General features: G+C 38.6%; 1 protein-coding gene across 1 annotated transcript in view; it reads right to left on the reverse strand.

The window, feature by feature from the left end:
* LOC104569355 (ceramide transfer protein) overlaps positions 1 to 19,647 on the reverse strand; it is a 71,692-nt gene that overhangs the window by 47,048 nt on the left and 4,997 nt on the right. Inside the window, exon 3 of the mRNA XM_088532709.1 lies at positions 2,772 to 2,888. Coding sequence (XP_088388835.1) covers positions 2,772 to 2,888 — 117 coding nt within the window. The remainder of the gene's footprint in view (positions 1 to 2,771; positions 2,889 to 19,647) is intronic.

Raw genomic sequence — 19,647 nt, forward strand, 5'->3', positions numbered from 1 at the left:
TGGCTACAAAAATTTATACAAATTCCCAACTAAGAAGATACAGCATTAACTACTCCATTCAGAAAACATCTTATTGGTACGTCACAAAAAAACACTCCCTCAGGAAAAAAAAAGTTAAAGATACCCAGGAAAAAACAGAAAACCCACACACTAGATTTGGACATTTGTTTTGTTTATAATTAAATCAAGCAATTATTTACATGCATACAGCACTTTTCAAAGGCTTCAAGTACTCATATATATCTGTGCATTTCAGTAGGAAGAAAAGCATATCTAAACCTACAACACTCAACCACACTAAACTTGAAGTTGTAAAACTTCAAATTATATAGTTCAAATTATAAAAGCAATAGTAAATATTGAACTTAAAGAAAATGTGAAGAAGTCACGATTTGCTCAAGTTACTTCAATATCTTTAACTTCAGGCTAAGCTTTTGCTACAAAACAGGAATACCTTCTACTGCATGCTTTGTCTTGTATTGATCATGGTATTTAGTTACATACTACAAATAGAATGCTATTAAATAATGTATTGTTTTAATATAAATAAATTGCCAAACCATGAGTGAGGTGCCAGACCACTTTCTTCTCCTTTTAAGGATGCAAACTACTGCTGTGTCTTGAACACAGCAAGCAGCTCCGAATTAAAAGAAATATACAGGAAACTTTGGTGGTGCGGGAATCATAGCTACAGAACTGCAATCAGCAAAAACTGAAAGCTGGATTCTGAACAATCAAAGTCCAGTGTTACCATGCAGGAACAGCAAGCTGAATTATTTCTTTTTTTTTTTTTTTTTTTTTTTTTTTTTTTTGTCAGTTCAGCATACACAGAAAAAAATTTATTTCTACTTTCTACTTGCAGACATATTTTCAGCTTAGATAACACTCCAGAAGACAAAACTTGGATTTTTAACAACAAGCAGAAAGATAAGTTTAACGAAACTATGAAACAAGCACTTGTGACCCCTATCCTGGTATCAAACTTCAGGCAAATACTGAAAGAGCTGGACAGGTGAAATGGCTTCTAGAAAATCTGAATGTATTCCCCAAAGTGCGGAAATAGTGAAGGCTGATACAAGTTGTTCTTTCCCTCCCCCGCCCCACTTTTTTAAAATAGTCACTGATTTCTCACAAAGTATAGAAATGTAATTGCCAAACTGAAATTAAAGCGGAGTGTCTTAATGAAAAAATAGTCACAATGGACAGCAATTCTTCAAAGACAAAGCTAGAAACCATGCTGTTCCACATTCATTAGTGAGCTGAGCAGAGGCTGAATGATATGATTAAAAGTTTACCAAGAGCACCCAGCTAATCTAGATCAATATGTGCAAACGGACACCTCATGATAGTGACTGGGCAACAGGACAGTGTTGATACATACCAGCCTTCTTTGGTGATACCAAGACAATTCCAAATTTACATATACAGCGATAAGCCTTAAGCTATTATCACACAATTCTTTCCTATCACAAATACATGATTGAAGATTGTCAGCTCAGTGTTCAGCAGCAGTTAGACAGCCTTATAAAGACTTAAGAGCATCAGCAGGCCTCCCCTTTTAGGTGGTAGGCAGTACAATTTAATAGGATTTGTTGCCTACTTCCCCTTCCTCCTCCCTTCACAGGGCAGTGCAATGATTCAGTGTCCATTTTTGCTTAAGCTGGCCTTTGTGTTAAATGCTGCAATTCATCAGTTAAATCACAGACTTAATCTGAATTTCTGTCGAAGGTTAAGCAACCTGAGTTCAATGTCCCCATCACCCTATGCCTACAAAACAAAGGTCCTGAAGCACCAGCTCTGTAGACATATAACCCAACTTGTTCAGTGCATTGTCTCAAGTCATTTCTTTTAGGTATAGCAAGAACATTTCAAGAACAAAGTGCAGCATTTTGGTGTGAGGAAAAGTTCATTGTTTAAAAACCACCTCTGTTTTTGCAGTTTAATTCTATATGTTTTAAATATTAACTCTCAGTGAAGGCAAAATGCCAAGCTGTAACTCAACTAATATTTAATGAAGAAGCTATTGTTATAGTGAGCTGTTATTAAAAGACAGCCTTTTAAGAACACTTACTGCTAGCAAAAGATGAAGCTTCCTAGCTATAAATAGTACTTCTATAAGCAATGCTTGAAGGAGTTCAGTATAAAAATATTTACCTGCTTAGATATTTATCTATTGTTTGTATTCCTGTAACACTTGACTTTCAAGTCCCTTACTCTAGGTAAAAATATAAGCAACCAAGTTCACTGGAAAAGGAATCATCAGGAAGCTGAACTCAAATGCTGATGAGGAGGTACTTGAACAAGGGGACAAGAGCCAGTATCAGATACAGTAAGAGGAGCCAAAAGAAAACAGATTAGCTTAGAACCAGAGTGATAATCTAGGAAGATAGACTTTAAAGCTAACAAGGTTAACATCTAGAATAGAGAAGAAACAACTCAATACTCAGTGAGAGAAGATGGACAAAGTTAATCAAAAACATACAAATATAAAACAACTTTTTTTAAGGTAAAGAAAGGCTCAAGAAAGGGTCAAAGGTGTTAACTCTCACTTCTCTAAACCCTTATCTGCAAAGGATAAAAAGTCTACTTCTGGTGAACTTATTTAACATTATACTTCCATGTCACAGCTTTTGTCAGGTATCTGTACTGTGAGTACTTTTAATGATAGTACAAAGCTCTCTACAAACACCACACTGAGTGAGAATTCAAGAAGAAAATATATCAAAAACAACACAAAACAAAACAAAAAAACTCAAAACCCAAAAACATACCTTGTGTTGCTCTATCGCATCTACCCACTGCTGTCTGTGGTCTGGGTCCTGAGCTCGGAGGTACCAAACACTATCATTCACACTAATATCAAATCTGCATTCATCGAAGTCATGGGGCTGTGAATGAAAAATGTAAGAGTAGTCAGAGTTAGCAATCAAAAATTTCACAGAATATTTCTTATAATATAAAAGAATAATATAAAATATAATCATGTAAGACAACTCGTGATCGAATTTGCCTTAACTGCTAGATTTTCAACTTTGTTTTCTACAGACATCCAAAATAATGAACATAACTGATAATAAAAAATGCCAGTCTTCTGAAACAAAAAAGCTAAGTTAATAGATCTTAGATGAAAGGATACAAACATCATAGCTGACAGCATCAGTATATAACAATAAAAACAAGATTACAACAAGGAAAAAAGTCACAGCATCTTCTGCCTCCATCTCTTATTTCCACCACCTAAAGACAGGGCTGTCAGATAATGGGAAGCAACTTGTAAATCCCTCTCATACCACCACTCAAACACACCTAGCTTGCAGTTCACATGGCTAACGTACTAGAAAGCTTTTACCCGCTTGGATGCGGTCCTGTGCCACATGCTCTAGGTGACCCTGCGTGTGCAGGGGGGTTGGACCAGATGACCTCTAAAGGTCCCTTCCAACCTTAAGCATTCTATGATTCTACTAATACTGCAGTGAAGCTAGTCGGGAAACTATAGGGGAGAAAGAGAGCCATCTCATTTGCCTAGTGCCCAGACACTGTCAGTTCAAAATCCTGTCCTTAGCAAACATCCATTGTAAAGCCTAGCAAGATGTTTTTTTTTTCTCCTCACCAAGAATTATTCTTAAAACAAAAACGACGGCTGCAGGAAGGTAACAGGCTCTAAAGTTAAGGAAAATGGTGCGACTATGAGAACCATGGATATGGATCCCTAATACCAGAGACTATACAGCTTAAGAATTCATAAGAACTGTTCTACGATATGTTCATTAACATAGCATACAACTGAAACACTCCAAAAAAGTCAACTTAACAGTAAATCAAATCTGTTGCATCATGGACAAGTCGACCATGTCCATGAAATTTCTTTTCAAAGCATCTAGAATGCCAAGCTACTTTCACACAGTAGAGTTTTTCTTATTTAGATATATTGAGAAAATAAATAGGACAAAAAAAATGCCAAAGAGCTAGGAAGAGGTTTAAAGAAAAGTACATGAAGTACCTGCCCTCCCTCCAGCTTTGCATACTTGGTAAAGTATTTGAACTTTAAATTCCCCTTAGGAAAGTCAACAACTAGTCACATGAATCTAGCTACTAATTACTTACTCTGACCACCATAACAATTCAATTTTAAAAAATTTGAAACACTAGTTATATACTGCTTCATTTTCACTCAATCACAGAACACAGGGATACAGGGGACAAAGCCCTGGCCCTTTTTTCATATTTGATCATTATTCATTTCTGTATCAGAGTTGTTTGATCTAGTTTAAGGTAGCAAACCTATCTGCCTTATCAAGTTGTCAAGCTTATGAGCCTGTGCACAAGACATCCCTTTATCAGGCCCTCCTTTGATCATGTGATGGAAGATATACACACAACAACCACAAAAAGATCTCCCTGGAAAACAAGCATGCAAATATCTAAATTGTTCCTCCTGTGGCACTCTCTTCTTGCTCTCTTGCCTCTGCCCCTGGTCTTTGGGAGGATTTGAAAGGAACCTATCTAGCCCATTGGATAGCCCTGACAAAACTCATAAGCCAGGAGTGCTAGTTAACTGCACTCCCAGAAACAACTTGTTCCAATGCACAGCTATCAGTCTTTAGGTTAGAGATGGCAATTTACTCTGATTTAAGATTACTACACATCTTTGTCCTATTCAAAGGTAAGATTATGTATTCCCTTTCTTTACATAGCAGCTTTTAATATACGCCTCTCAGACAAAGAGGAGAAATACTTACCTTATGGTCTAGTCAAACCTTTCAAACACCTTTCTGGGCTGCGCATGGAATGTGCACTGCTGCCTTATTCAATAGAAGATGGGGAAGTTAGGAGGAGACTAGGTAATATGTAAGAAAGTGTAGGGTTATATCCATCCTGCTGTGCAAATTCTTATTACAGAAAAGCCAGTCTAACAGGTGGTCCTGTTAAACAAGTTGCTTAAAGAAAGCAATCTTCACTAACAATGTTTAATAGGCATGACTCAGCTCTTGACAAATACACATTACCTATTTACCATCATACTTGCTGTCTATTTTTGAGTCTTTTCCTGGCAACTTAAGTCAGTCTCATTAATTCATTTTCCTCCTTTTCTTCTACCTCCTTCTAAGAGGTAAGCTCCATGAGAATCTCATCTTTCACTTCCAACTAATTCTAAGTTCTCTCCTATGCATTTTACCAAAATCAAATAAAATACCAGAATCCCATGCAACCTTTTCTTAGGCCAGAACAAGTCAAGTTACTGTCATTCAACCCTCTTCTCTCAACTTAGAATGAGTTCATACTTCATTGCGTTAATAACTTGGCAGATAGTTAAATACGTAACATGTTTGGTATCATCTGTTATCTTCCTCTCAGCAAGTTTGCAGCAGGCAAACTCTTTGGTTTTGCTCTTACTGTAAATATGCTTTTACTGTTTTCTCTAATAGCAGAAATAGACGAGACCATGAAGCATCTATCACCCTTTCTTAGGTCTGTCCTTGATTCCGAATACCTCCTCCATCTCCTTTTACTATCTCTTTAATACTGCTTTAAGCTTTTCCATTTGTTTTTCCTCTCCCTCACCACATGGCATCTTATATACCTCACTTCATTTAGATCTCCTTTTCCTGAAGTTCACAATTTGTAGCCTACTACTCACCCTCCTTCCTGGCCTTGGAAGCAATTATAGAGAGACATAGTTCTCAGTCACTCAGCTGACAAAATGCTGGAGAAAAATAGGGATTTCCAAAGGTAAAAAGCTAAGAACTTGTGTTGAGGCCACAACATGTCCTACTGCTCCGATTCCTTTACAGCTAAAGGGCTCTAAAGCAAAAAAAAAAAAAAAAAAAAAAAAAAAAAGTTTTAGTCATACAGGGAAGTAAAAAGCAAGTAGAAATCACTGCTGTCTACCCTCAGGATGTAAAGCAGGCTGAAAAATTTCAGCTGCTTTTTTTCCTACAGCTCCCCAGCAGTCTCAAGCAGCACCCAGCCATACATTATGTGAGAGTACACTGGGGAAAAGAGGGTCCAGCAGACCAACACAGAATGAGAGCCTCTGAAAACCTTTACAGAGTTTTCAAAACTGAGGTTGGTAGACTGTCTTATGGCCTGTGTATGCCAAAGGCTCCTTTAAAGCTAGTATTTCAAAGAAAAATACTTAAATCATAATTCCATACAGAAGTATTCTACTTGAAACACTGCACCAGTCTATAGTCAGTGCAGTGCAGTCAGCAGTCATCCCCAAGTATCCTTTCTGTGTCCTTCCTATCTTCTGAGAACCATCTGTAGAGTTCTGACAAAATAAAGGCAACTGGAAGAATTCAACCTTCACAGATATCACTGTGTAAAGCCAACTGATATTAGCTCCTAAACAAGCCAGAACTGTTTACATGAAGAAACATTTACTTGGCTACAGTTACTGAGGAAGTCTGCAGCTAGCTCAGGCATCATGAGTCATCAGTGAGAGCATGGCCACAGAATCCTTCCTGCTGCACAGCTCTCGAGTGCGAGGCAGTCATGAGACAGCTTCAGAGCATCTACTTGAAAACACCGGTTTAAGTGAATCACATAGGGATGTAAAAGTTTTCATATAGTCTGCAAGTTTACAGAATATCAGGAAATCAAATACTTGAATGAAAAGCCTCTTGTTTATCAGTCAGTCTGTCACACTACTCCAAATTGCACACTGCTTCCCCACCAGTGGGAACATCGCCTTGATCCTTTGGAGAGGAAAACCAGTTCATAGTAGAGTCAAGTCAACTCTGCACATCACCATTATCAGCTAGGCCTGTGCTGCCATCCATACTGCACAACTGCAACTAATTTACAGTAAACTTGGCTTTAAATTTCTAATTTTCCTCTACTAAAAACATAGGAAAAAGGGCACCAGGACATTAGGCATTAATGCAGAAAAAGTAATCACCATACTTCAATTCTCTCTCAAACAGGAAAACAGCATAAACATGATAGTAGCGGTATGTTATCTCTGCTAGCTCCAGAATTAGCAGAACAATATATAAACTGCTATAAACATATCTGCAGCTTGCAACACACTAGTATTACATACTGCAACAACAGATATAAGCCTGGTAAGAATATAGCACCTAATTCAGCAATACAAAACAACTTATCCCTTAAATTTTTATGTGCTTTTTTTTCTTTTTTTTTTTTTTTGCAAAGGCATTTTTTTCATCCAAGAAAAATATTTAGTATAGCTGCAGCACTTGATTTTGCTCACAGCAAAATGCACAAGCCTGTTCACCTTCTGAATCTACTTCTTTGTCTTTTACTATACTCTGGAATTATGAAGTTCAGGCAAGTTTGGAAACCCATTGTTCTTGAAGTCATATTACAGAAAGCTTCCTAATGTTAGCCTTGGTATTCAACCCGCTAGAGAAATACATTATTTGCTTTTTGTGGATTGACTTAGCATAGCCAGAAGAACTCATAAAAAAAAAAAATGATACACATACAGGAGTAATTTCATAATCAAAACAGTACAAAATACTCTTAAGGGAATTATCAGAGAGAATATTTAAGGATAATCTCTCAGCTTTTAATTACTAAAAAAGACTTTAATAGTAAAACCATCTTTTTGTTTTCTTCTGGTAATATTTATAAATCAAAGCACATTAGCGAAACATTCCTCACTTTCTTCCTATAGACTTAATGATGGTTTTAGTCCACCACCAAAAACAAACACCACCAAAAACAAACATGTTTCACAGCAAGCTGTCCTAATTGAAAATTAAGAACTTGAATTCATTTTTTTCCTATTTAAAACATGCTTTTCTTAAAGTCACCTAAGCTTTTATGCCTTAAATCAGTAAACTTAACAGACTCAGCACCTGGAGCTCTTCACTCAAAGTCAGAAATCATCTTCCAACCAAATTATCCACCATCTTCCCAAGTTTCCAAAAGGAACTCCAAAATATCATCCCAGTACAAAATGTTTCAGACAAGAAGGGGTTAAAGGGCATGCGTAGCATCAGAATATACTAAGCTGCATCGATCACCTGAAGTTGCTTTTGAAACAGCCAAGCTCAAGACCAGGTTTGTGTTCACATATCTTTGAGGGAAGCTCCTCACACCAGGCAGGGGGAAATGCAGTGAGACAGAAAGACGTGCGTTTGGTAGGCAGGCAATGGCAGACATGCTCAACAGAGAAGGTCTAACATCTTGTATGATGAGCTGCACTACTAGGATGCAGGACAACCTTGAAAAGCAGCTACTTGATACAACAGAAAAAACAGAAAGCTAGCAGAAACAATGCAAAGTGACAGATAACAAAAGAAAGTTCTTAGATATTCCTAGTGCCTGCAAGGAGAACAGTAAGCAGCACATATTGAAACCTGAAATATCGCATTACTTAAGGGAGACAAACAAGATTAGTACTTGCAAACAAATAGAGAACACATGTGAAGCCAGGAAGAAATGAAGTTATATGAACACTTTCTACAGGCACTTATATCTAGGCTCTAACAAAAATCTAAAGCTAAAAAGATTACTGTAACATTTTTAATTTTCAATAGCATACATGAAAACTGCACTTAAATGCTCAAGGAAAAGGAGCGTGCAGAAAAACCTCGCTGTCAAGAACTGAATGTCCAAAAGGAGACAGAGGAGTCCTAAAACTTTATTCGAATAAAGGGAGAGTCCACCGGGCAGATCCCTGTGGGGCCTCTCAAATTGCTGGGGGACGCAGCCCCCCTTTTATCCTAATTTCCCGACCGAGGGACACCCTCTCCTTTTCCCCATTGGCCAAGGCACTCAGCAGTTACAGCCTTCCCGGCCCGCCTACACTGAACTCCGGCCTCTCGCCATCTGTTCTCACCTGAGCTCACCAACTCCTTTGTCCCCCTTGCTGAAGAATGTGAGGGAATTGCCCTATTTCCCTCCTTTATAAAGGCCCCCATCTCCTTGCAGATGGCTCTTTTTGTCCCACTCAGCTCATGGCTCCACTCAGTCTCCCCTCCCTTTGTCCTGCTCTTCAGCCAAACTGTGGAGAAACCCCCTTATTGATGAATACAGAAACTTGAGCATTCCGCTCAATCCCTCCTCTTTTTCTTTTTCTTCCCCCCCCCCTCCTTTGGACAATATTTGTTTTTACAAACTAGGTTATTAACTAACAACCTGCGTTCAGTATGTCTAGTACCCATGAGTAGTCTTCATATCCTCCTGGACTCCCACGGACCCAGCAACCCAGAGTTTATTTTCCAGACCCACTCCCAGCCAGCGGTACAGATCAACTGAGAAGTCCAGACTTCTGGGGTCTTGGAAATCTTAACTCTGGTATGATGAGTCCATCCATGCTCAGCTGTCTTGATTGATGTTTCTGTGGTTACCAAGACCCAATCCCCTGGTTGGATATCATGGACTGCAAAATCCAAGGGGAGGATCTGTGCGAGCTGGGCTTCCTGTCAGAGAGACTTCACAAGAAAAAGTATCCTGGCTACATATTGCTTTAAATATAATACAGTCATGGATTTCCTTTGGTTCTTCTCCCTCAGGACCAGTTAGACAAGAAGCTAGGTTAAACCCTCCCCCACTTCTTAATTTTAAATCTTCCTGCTCCATTAAACAGGTTTCATACTGCAATAATCGGGCACTGGTCATCCATTTGGAAGCCCTTTCAGTTAGTAATGCCTTGACCTGGTGTGGGACCTTGACAACAAGGGATCCTCCTGTGGTCAGCTTTCGGGCCTCAGTTACCATTAGGGCCGTAGCTGCACAATTCTGCAGACAATAAGGCCACCCCTTAGCCACTAGGTCTAACATATAAGCTATTGGTATTCACATGCCTCCATGCTTTTGCACTAAAATTCCCTTGCCACGGCTCTGTTTGACATTCACATATAATTCAAATTCTTTCTTTGTGTCCAGAAGAGCTAAGGCCGGAGCCTGGGTCAATTTATCTTTTAATTTTCTAAAGCTCTGTTTCCCTTCTCATGTCCATACCACAACATTGGGGCTGTTTTGGGTTAAACCCCCAGCCAAAATATGCCCCATATATATATTTTCTGCAAGGCTTGTCCAAATAGGACCAGTGCCTTGGTGTATCCTTGCGGGAAGACTGTCCATGTCAATTGGTGTTTTATCATTTTCCTGGAACTGCCCACACTTCTGAGTTCACTTCAGCCTAGCTTTATCAGACACTTTGCATAAAGTTACAGTAGTGCTAACTTCTTTATCATCCCCCACAATATCAATTGACATTCCCAATCCAGCCATCAACTCCAACCCCTCAGCAGATTGCCTCTCTCTCTTGTTACATAGATTCCTCTAGATGTTGCCCTTAACCATATTGACACACATTCTTTCTCGATGAGACCCTTGTCAGTATCACTGAGATACTGGCACAAAACCTGACAAAGACTAGGATCGTCCTCCGACCCTACAGGGGGCCACCTAAATCCCCCTGGTAACTTATATTCTGGCCAAACAAAACAACAATATTTTATTCCTTGGTTATTTCTGGGGGAATGCATAAGTTATCCCAAACCCTCAAAAGTCTTCCCAAGGGACTATATAGGTATAAGTCGAGGTCGTTGTACCTTTTTCCCAGCACCCTCTTTTGGCTTCCCTTTGCTGCCCTGTCTGGATGTCCATATCGGGGTCGTCACCCCTTTTGTTACCCACTGTCCCATAGTACTCACCAGTGAGATTTCAATGGTCCTTCCCGTCAGACTTTAGCGCTACCCGGAGGTCCTTTCCGTCAGACCTGGCCCTTTCCGTCAGACCCCTTGAGGACCCCCTCCTGGTCCTACCTGCGGATCCCCCTGATCCGCTTCTCGTCTGTCTCCGGACAGTCTCGGGAACCCAATCAGTCGTCCGGTGCAGGCTGCCGTCGAAGGGAGTCGATCACCAAAAGCTATGGTGAGGCGCGCCGTCGACTCCAATCGCTGTCTGCCGTTCCCGGAAGGTGGAAGGATCCCGGACAAGCCCCCAATTGTGCGGAAAATCTCGCTGTCAAGAACTGAATGTCCAAAAGGAGACAGAGGAGTCCTAAAACTTTATTCGAATAAAGGGAGAGTCCACCGGGCAGATCCCTGTGGGGTCTCTCAAATTGCTGGGGGACGCAGCCCCCCTTTTATCCTAATTTCCCGAGCGAGGGACGCCCTCTCCTTTTCCCCATTGGCCAAGGTACTCAGAAGTTACAGCCTTCCCGGCCCGCCTACACCGAACTCCGGCCTCCCGCCATCTGTTCTCACCTGAGCTCACTGACTCCTTTGTCCCCCTTGCTGAAGGATGTGGGGGAATTGCCCTATTTCCCTCCTTTGTAAAGGCCCCCATCTCGTTGCAGATGGCTCTTTTTGTCCCACTCGCTCATGGCTCCACTCAGTCTCTCCTCCCTTTGTCCTGCTCTTCAGCCAAACTGTGGAGAAACCCCCTTATTGATGAATACAGAAACTTGAGCATTCCGCTCAGGAGTGTTTTGATTTGCAAGAGATATGATTATTCATCTAGAAAAAAAGTGAGAAACCTTAGTCCAGTTTCAAAAAGTACACATCTTAAAATAGTTTTTCTGAAGCATTTTATCCATGCAAAACTGCAAAGAAATTATGTTCCCTCCCAAATTTAAAATGACTGAAAACATGCTAACCTGTGAAAAAGCACTATCAGAAGATACTGAGATGAGATAGCCTCAAATAGATAATAATAGTTATATTTGATATGGTAAATAGTGCTTTCCTAATGTTCCAACATATGCAGAGAAAAACAAAAAAGACAAATGGTGTTTTGCACACCTAAACAGGTTCAGGTACATAACAAGTTTTATAATTTTTTTTTTTACCAATTGGTATTTTATCCAATTATTGCACTGTTAATAATGCACACTGTGGAATTATGTATATCATACTTTTTCCAAATGTTAACACACCTTGCTTATTTCCAACAGCCCATTGAAAAAAACAATGACTTGTGATAACAAAAATCTAGACTATAACAAATATTTGAAGTCAGTTAAGATTTGATCAAAGAAATGGATGGCCAGGCACTGAGTTATTACAAGTAGTGAGGGCCTAAATATTGTATCATTGTAGAATAGTGTGTGCACATAGCCACTGCCTCAAGTGATCTAACAGTTACTATGGATACCCTATGCAGAAGCTAAATGGATTAGTGATGGGATATTAACAGATTTATATAGACACTGTCAGGAATGGAGATATAACCAATGGGCCTGTCCTGTTTGAAGGACCCTACATCTCTAACATGGAAACAACCATTGAAAACAGGAATCATATAGAGCTATACTTTTTAAAGCACTATTTGTATACTAACTGGCTGTCTTATTACACCTCTTCGTATGTACTGCTGCATGCCATGGAAGATCCAGGAGCCGAACCTGAACAACTAGGAGCACTGCAAGTCCTGCATGGATTTCTCAAGAGCACAATGATACAAGACCAAACTGAATATCTGCCCTAAGAGGAGAGAGAGAGAAAAAAAACAAAACAAAAAACAAAACAAAAACAAACAAACAAAAAAAAAACCACACACAAACAACACACCACAAACACGTTTCACAGCAATGGCCCTGGTGCCTTGAGCCAGCAGGGAAATGAAGCATCCTGGATTTAGGCTCATGGCAACAGGAGTCAAACTCCCATCCCAAAGCAAGGGGAGCTGCTGCACCATGAGTACAGAAGCACACTAAGGAGACTGGAAAAATAGCTTGTTTTGATCAAACATGTGCGTCTCCAAATACAACTGTAAAAACATTTCTGTAAAGATAGTACTACCATTACCAGCAACAGACCACAGGTCTTAGGCTAACTATGCAAGTCCCCAGGTCTAGTCTATTAGCCTTGTTATCAACTATCCCTGAAAACTTGCTTTGTGAACCACAGCTTAGTACCAGGTGTCTCTTGTTACAATATACAGTCTAAGCCCAAGATAACAGCAAAGGCCTTGAAAATATGAGCACAGGTCAAAAGTAGGAATGTAAATAACACCGATTGTCACCTCCTAGTCAGGGAGAACATGCAACACCCTCCCCCCCCCCCCCCGCCACAGCCAAGCAACCTACATGCTGCAGCACTCACCAGCATCTTGTGCAACTCACAAGCAGAAGCCAAGGGCTAGCAACCATCTAGAAATTCAACCATTTATAACAATCATCCCAAGCTCAAGAAGTGCAAGAAAAAGCCATTTTAATTCCTTCCCCCCTGCCCTTGTCAAATGGCTCTGCAGTTTGGTCACCTTGACCTCAGCAACTAGGACCAAAGACAGATATCAGGCTGACTATATGGCCTATCTCCATGGTGCTGCATATTCCCAGCTAATTTAGGATCTGCATATTAGGGAGCAACTGCTTTGAACACATGATAGAAAGATTTCTAATGATAGAAAATGTGCAAGAACTAATACATAGGGATAGTGATTAATACTGTATAAGAACTAATTATTAGCACAAAGCATTTGGACATTCAGCAGCAACGAGCTTTCTTTTAAAGCTTAAAATTGATCTCTTGCCAGTCTAAGCACTTCCATCAGAAGTGTCCCCAATTTCTTGGGGTAGGGTACATAACATACACACATTTAGTTGAAACACAGCCTCTCTCTCCTTCAACTTAGAATCTTTTAGAATATGCAAGCCCTAATCCCAGTCAACTTGGTTCTTAAGTGCCTAGAGATATGGAGTAACAAATTCTGTCTGACTGTTCCTCTTCTAACCAGGAAATGGTGGATCAGTTGACTAAAGCACAATTGAACAGAAAGACATAGCAAACCAACTAAGAAGTTGCTGAAACCTGCCAGAATAATTGATCTAAACTACACTATCTAGAACACATGGATAACATAAAAGCAGTTCAACAGCTCACATCAAAAGGAGGCAAAAACATGAACTCTGAAAAGCAGAAACAACACCAAAGCATCCTCTGGAGAGAAATGTCTTGAAGAACTATCTTGTACATATGAACAGAACCAAAAAGGTGATGAGATAGCAACTCTGGGGCAACAAGATAGAAGGCCTTGTGCAGGAGAATATAAACAGCTAAAATAGCCTTCTGACCCCTTTTATTCAGAGCTCCAGAACTGGAATGCATGGAAAAATGAGGCCTGGTATTCTACAAATCCATAGCAGAGATGTTAAAAGCATGTTGTTAATAGACATTCCAAGATATCTATTAAAGATATATATTAAATAATCAGTTAGGGACTACCTTGCAGGAGTGTTGAGTGAGACTAGACCACTAGAGATTGGAGTCAGATGAACAAACTGTATCCACTAATAATACTAATCCACTAGTCTACTACAAAGCAATCTCTGAAAGTGTATGAAAGTTCATATACAGCAAGACTACAAAGTAGAAAACAAAAAAAATGGTCAAGTATAAAACGGTAACACCAAATGTGAACATTAGAAGTCTGAGGCATGGTATAATACCTGGAAGAAATGTTCCACAGCATGAAAATACTCAGATACAACCCATGAGCAGGAAATGTGCTTCTGAAGTGGATATTAAGTGATGAACACTGTTAAATCATAATTAAATATCTTAACAAAGGAAAGAGTCAAGTGTATGAACAATATCCTAATTATTAATAAATGTTGATAGAAATACTGTTGAATTGCAGCATTTGATTGCATTTCAAGTATGTAGTAACATGATTATATTCAAGTTCTAAAGCAGAAATCTTCTGAAGCAATACTAAGGCACCCTACAATACTTAGTTTTTTTTTTAAATACATGTTACTGAAGTCTCTGCCCATATCTAAATCACTGTGGAAATATTCATCCTAATATAAACATTTCAACTTAAGCAAATTGCCAAAGCCTATTTTTCACTTCTGACTTACCTTGCTTATTAAGAAAAATCCTCCATTTCTCAACTCCCCAAAATCAAATTGCCTTTTCCATCAAGAATATTATAATTCTAAGATATATAAGGCAACTCGGACATTTTCACTTTGCACATCAACCTATCCATGACTGGTTCAAAAAATTCAGTTCAAAAATGGTCAAATCTGTATGCAGGAGCTGAATCCTAAAAGGAGCTGTCCAGAAGAAATCTCATGTTCCCAGCAACCCATCTCATCATTCACTATTCACCTCCCTCACTCTTCTCTCATTCTCCTCTTCCAGAGCAGGAAGACCTTAGGCATTTTACATGCATGTAAGCATTCCTGACCCTACTTGCCTTCATAGGCCTTTCTGATATACTAAAATCTCCATTTAGATTGCTCTCCTGTCCACCCCAAATATTCCAGCAATCCAGAAAAAAATATTTGGTTGAAGAATACATCAAAGCATAGAAGTACTAATTGCACATGTCCTAAATAAAGCCCTGTATAGTTAGGGCCCATTTTCTCTGACTTGGTTTACTCAGATCATCTTTTTAGTAAGAATTTAGGCTGAGGAAGCACTTGATCAAATTACAGAAATCAAATTATTTAATCATACACACAATACTAAAAATGGATTGGTTTTTTTCAGCCTCAGACAGATGGAAACAAATTACTGTATTTCAATGTAATTAGCAAACATTATAAATTCATTGCAATAGTATTTCTACCCAGGGCACTGATTTATAGATTATTTTTTCAAAAGCTTTTGCCAACGGAAAGCAATCAGTATTCAACTCATCAAGCAGTTGACAAAATTAAACCTATCATTAGATAAAAGCTTGAAAAATAATTATCCCTCTAACATACAGAATTATGTTAGAAAGACCAAAGGGAAGAGCAGTAGCTAGAAAATGTTCACCTGCATCAGTCCTTTAAGTCAGACTGCTTCAGAAATATCATCTCCCATTTTATGGGATTCAAAGGAAAGAGGGGAAGGAAAAAAAAAAAAAAAAAAAAGCAGCACACTGACAATGTCTCAGTAATTTTTTCAAAGTATTTTGAAAGGCATGATTCATCATGCATCAAACACTTCAAGCAAACCTCTTAAAGTGTTTAGCACTGATATTTCCTTCAATTAATAAACTACACACCTTTAATTTAGAATTTAAGCAATCATTGAGCCTAAAGCTCCTGTGAAAAAAAGTTCTCATAGGAAACTTCTCTATCCATTGAATTGGCAAATGTATCCATTTTAAGAAATGATAGCCCATACTTCTCAGAGGTGCCCAATTAACATAAATAATCCAGAAACATCTATTCAGAGGAAGCGCATTAAAAACATTAAATGTTTGAATGTCAAACTCACAGTATCTTTAAAAAAAAAAAGTGGTGAAACTATTAGCAGCTGATTACTGAAAAGAATCATCTCTACTTCCTTGGGACTATTGGCAAAAAATGACAAGCTTTAAAAAACTGTCAGTTTTGCTTTTTCATGCATTTCCTGTGCAGTAAACTTGTACTAAAGTAAGTTCTACCTCTTAATTTATTAGATAATTATGTATTAAGTGTTTCATAGTAACAATTTACTTCACTTAGAATAAGCTAGGACAATTCTCCAGGCTGTACTCCTCAGGCAGGACTCATTTTTGTAGTTTTCCTGTCCTGAGTCAAAGTGCCCTTTCCAAAGTCCATTCTGAAGAGAAATGACTTGCAACTTGTATATTAACATAAAACAGCATTACTGCCTTCATTAAGCAACAGTTTTCTAATTAACATTTCTACAAAGTAATTCACTAAAAATGCCTCTATTATGCAAACTGTATTCATTACTTAATTGGAGTCGAGACATTTGCTACAGAATTGTCTAAATGTCTCTTTAGAACACAATAATAAAGAAACATTCTGGCAAAATAAAATTAGTAACCAAGAAAATATTTCCATTTAGATCTTGACATGAGTAAGCATCATTTCAGTATAAGCAAGATCGAGGAAAATAAATAATAATAAAAAAATCACTGCATCAGTTATCAACTCATTTCATCTACCAAATTAGAAATTAAAATTTTGTATATATTATTCCGATATACAGAAATTAAAATGAAGATGAATCACTAGATTAAAACAGCATGACAGTACTTTAGATATGAAGCCTACGTAAAGGAAAGTTCAAAAAGTTTTTGTTCCAACTTGCATATTAAATCTTCTTGTATTGCATATCCTCTGATAAAGTGCACACATGGCTAAACTCAAAGATTTTTAAAATTCCCCAAGCATGACATTTCTCTAAGCACTTTAGAATGTCTTCCATATGAATCCATGCAGAAGAGCTATTCTCACTAGCCAAGCCTAGAACTCATGAGAAATACTTGATTGTTAAGAACTCATAAACAGGTTTGAGAAGTCTATTAACACAAATTCCCCCTAGGATTAAGTTACTGCTGGCTTTGCTATGAGCAAGGAAAGCAGGCAGGTGCAGGAGAGGTAGGGAAGAGCTTATTTCAGCCTCCATGGTCCTATGCACGCAATCTTACTTCTCAATACATTGCGTCACTCCACGAGTTAGAGCAGTGATGACGCTATTAGATTAGAACCAGCAATAATGGCAAAGACAGTACAAGCTGAAAAGCTAGTTTCCACTGGAAAAGGCAGACTTCCAACCTCTATAAAGCACCTCTGCGTGTGGTCTTTTAGTTATAGACACTAGACTTTCCTATTTCAAAGCTGAATCCCACAAAACCACTGCTGCTGGACTGTCAAAATTCACTGCTAACCATGTATATACAATTCCCTAATGAAAGTCTGACTTTCTGCAAGCCTTGATGGTAACGAAGGATACCTTGGACAAAGTCACCCAGTATTTTTTAACCAACTAGAGCAGGGATTTATGAGAATCGGACTACCATAACAGAACAAAGCTTAAATCTGGGTATACTCTAAGTATTTATAACACTCGTGATTGGCTACATGGCTAAGGCATGTGAAGCAGTCTTAACTCAGAGTTCATGCCTCAAACAAATGTATTAAGTTTGTTCTAGGTGTGGCTAAAAGCAACCAAGTCAGCATCACCTACTGACTTTTACTGTACTACTTCAGTTTAATTCATATGTGACCAAGTTTTGCCATTTCAGTACTTGATGAATTCATCCTTCATTCATCTATGCCAAAAAATTAACTCCTTTTAGTTCTAGCAGTTAACAGATAAAGTAAACTAACCAAATCACATTTTCCATTTAATTAAAGACTATTTCCACTAGAATCTAATAGTTTTGGAGGGATGACTCTGTGATCCCAAATTTAAAATATCTTGAAGCAATTTTAATAAGCTAGTCCCCTCTCTTACAAAAAAGGGAGGAGATGAGCATCTCCCTATAATACATCTTGTAGAATTACCTATTAATCTGTGCCTAATATATCAGGGAATGAGAAAACAAGATTGGAAAGCATAAATGAATTGGAGTCTTCTTAATACAATACTCATGCCTCAGTTAATACTATGAAGTATTATCTTGATAGTATAGTAAGTCTACTCAGCGACAGCAGCATAAATTGCCTAAATATCAATTAAATACTAGTAGCATAAAGTAATTGCAGGAAATCCTTGTATCCTTAGTTGAAACTAAACATATAGGTATACCTAATGCAAATATATACCTAATATACAAGCGTAACACCATACCAAACTGCATATGTCCTGCTTCGTGCCAAAGCAAAGCTCCTTTTAACAGAGCTGGGAGATAGTTACTTAACCACACACAACTGGATCAGCAAGATTAAGGAACACTACATTTAAAGTGCAATATAATAAGTCTTAGAAAAATATTCACAATGAAGATTCCAGCTGCATCAGATCAGTGCTACTGAATATTAACTCAATGAAAAACCTGACCTCCCCTCTCTTTGACAGGAAATCATAGACAAGTGCAGTAAAGAATAACCTGTTACTCATCTCAAGATTTATTTCATCAGCTTTTCCTGTTTTCCTGAACATTTAAATAGGTAAGTAAAGGAAAGTAAAGGTTCAGGAAGAATGCAAGATGAATGAATACTGACAATGTTAGATTTAAACTCATTTTCTACTATTGAAAAAGTAGGTAGGTTAAGGACCAATTAAAAAACATGAATTGCTACCAAACCAGAAGTACTCATTCCAAAGCACATGCATAAAAGAATGACTTCTAAAAAAAGAGTGATAAATAAATAATAATAATAATAATAAAAACTCTTGGCAGTTTCAAAGGTAAGTTTCAAAGCACTAAGGAAATATCAAGTGATCCAACAGTATACCCGAATCTTCTAGTACCTAGACTTACAACGATAACTTTGTTAACAACAGCTAGGAATAAGTAAATATGAGTTTACCAGGCTTCAGGGATGTCATTTAAAACTATAAGCAAACAATTGGAGTCCAAAATATGGGTCTAACAGATTTGGGCGCTGAAAAACCTCATGCAATTCAACAAGGCCAAGTGCAAGGTCCTGCACCTGGGGAGGAATAACCCCAGACACCAGGACAGGCTGGGGACTGACCTTCTGGAGAGCAGCTCTGCAGAGAGGGACCTGGGTGTCATGGCGGACAAATTGACCATGAGGCAGCAGTGTGCCCTCGTGGCCAAGAAGGCCAATGGGATCCTGGGGTGCATTAAGAAGAGCGTCTCCAGCAGGTCGAGGGAGGTGATCCTGCCCCTCTACTCAGCCCTGGTGAGGCCGCATCTGGACCTCATTCTTACAAACAAGGAAGGACTGGTCAGAGATGTGAAAGTTGGAGGCAGCCTTCTTTGCAGTGACCACAAGATGGTGGGTTTGAAGATCCAGCAAAGAGGGAGCAGGGCAAAAAGTAGGATCACAACCCTGGACTTCAGGAAAATAGGTTT

The sequence above is a fragment of the Tinamus guttatus genome, unplaced genomic scaffold (genome assembly GCF_059628265.1).
Source record: "Tinamus guttatus ecotype Peru unplaced genomic scaffold, ASM5962826v1 Tinamus_guttatus_pri_ptg000467l, whole genome shotgun sequence".
NCBI classification, from domain to species: domain Eukaryota; kingdom Metazoa; phylum Chordata; class Aves; order Tinamiformes; family Tinamidae; genus Tinamus; species Tinamus guttatus.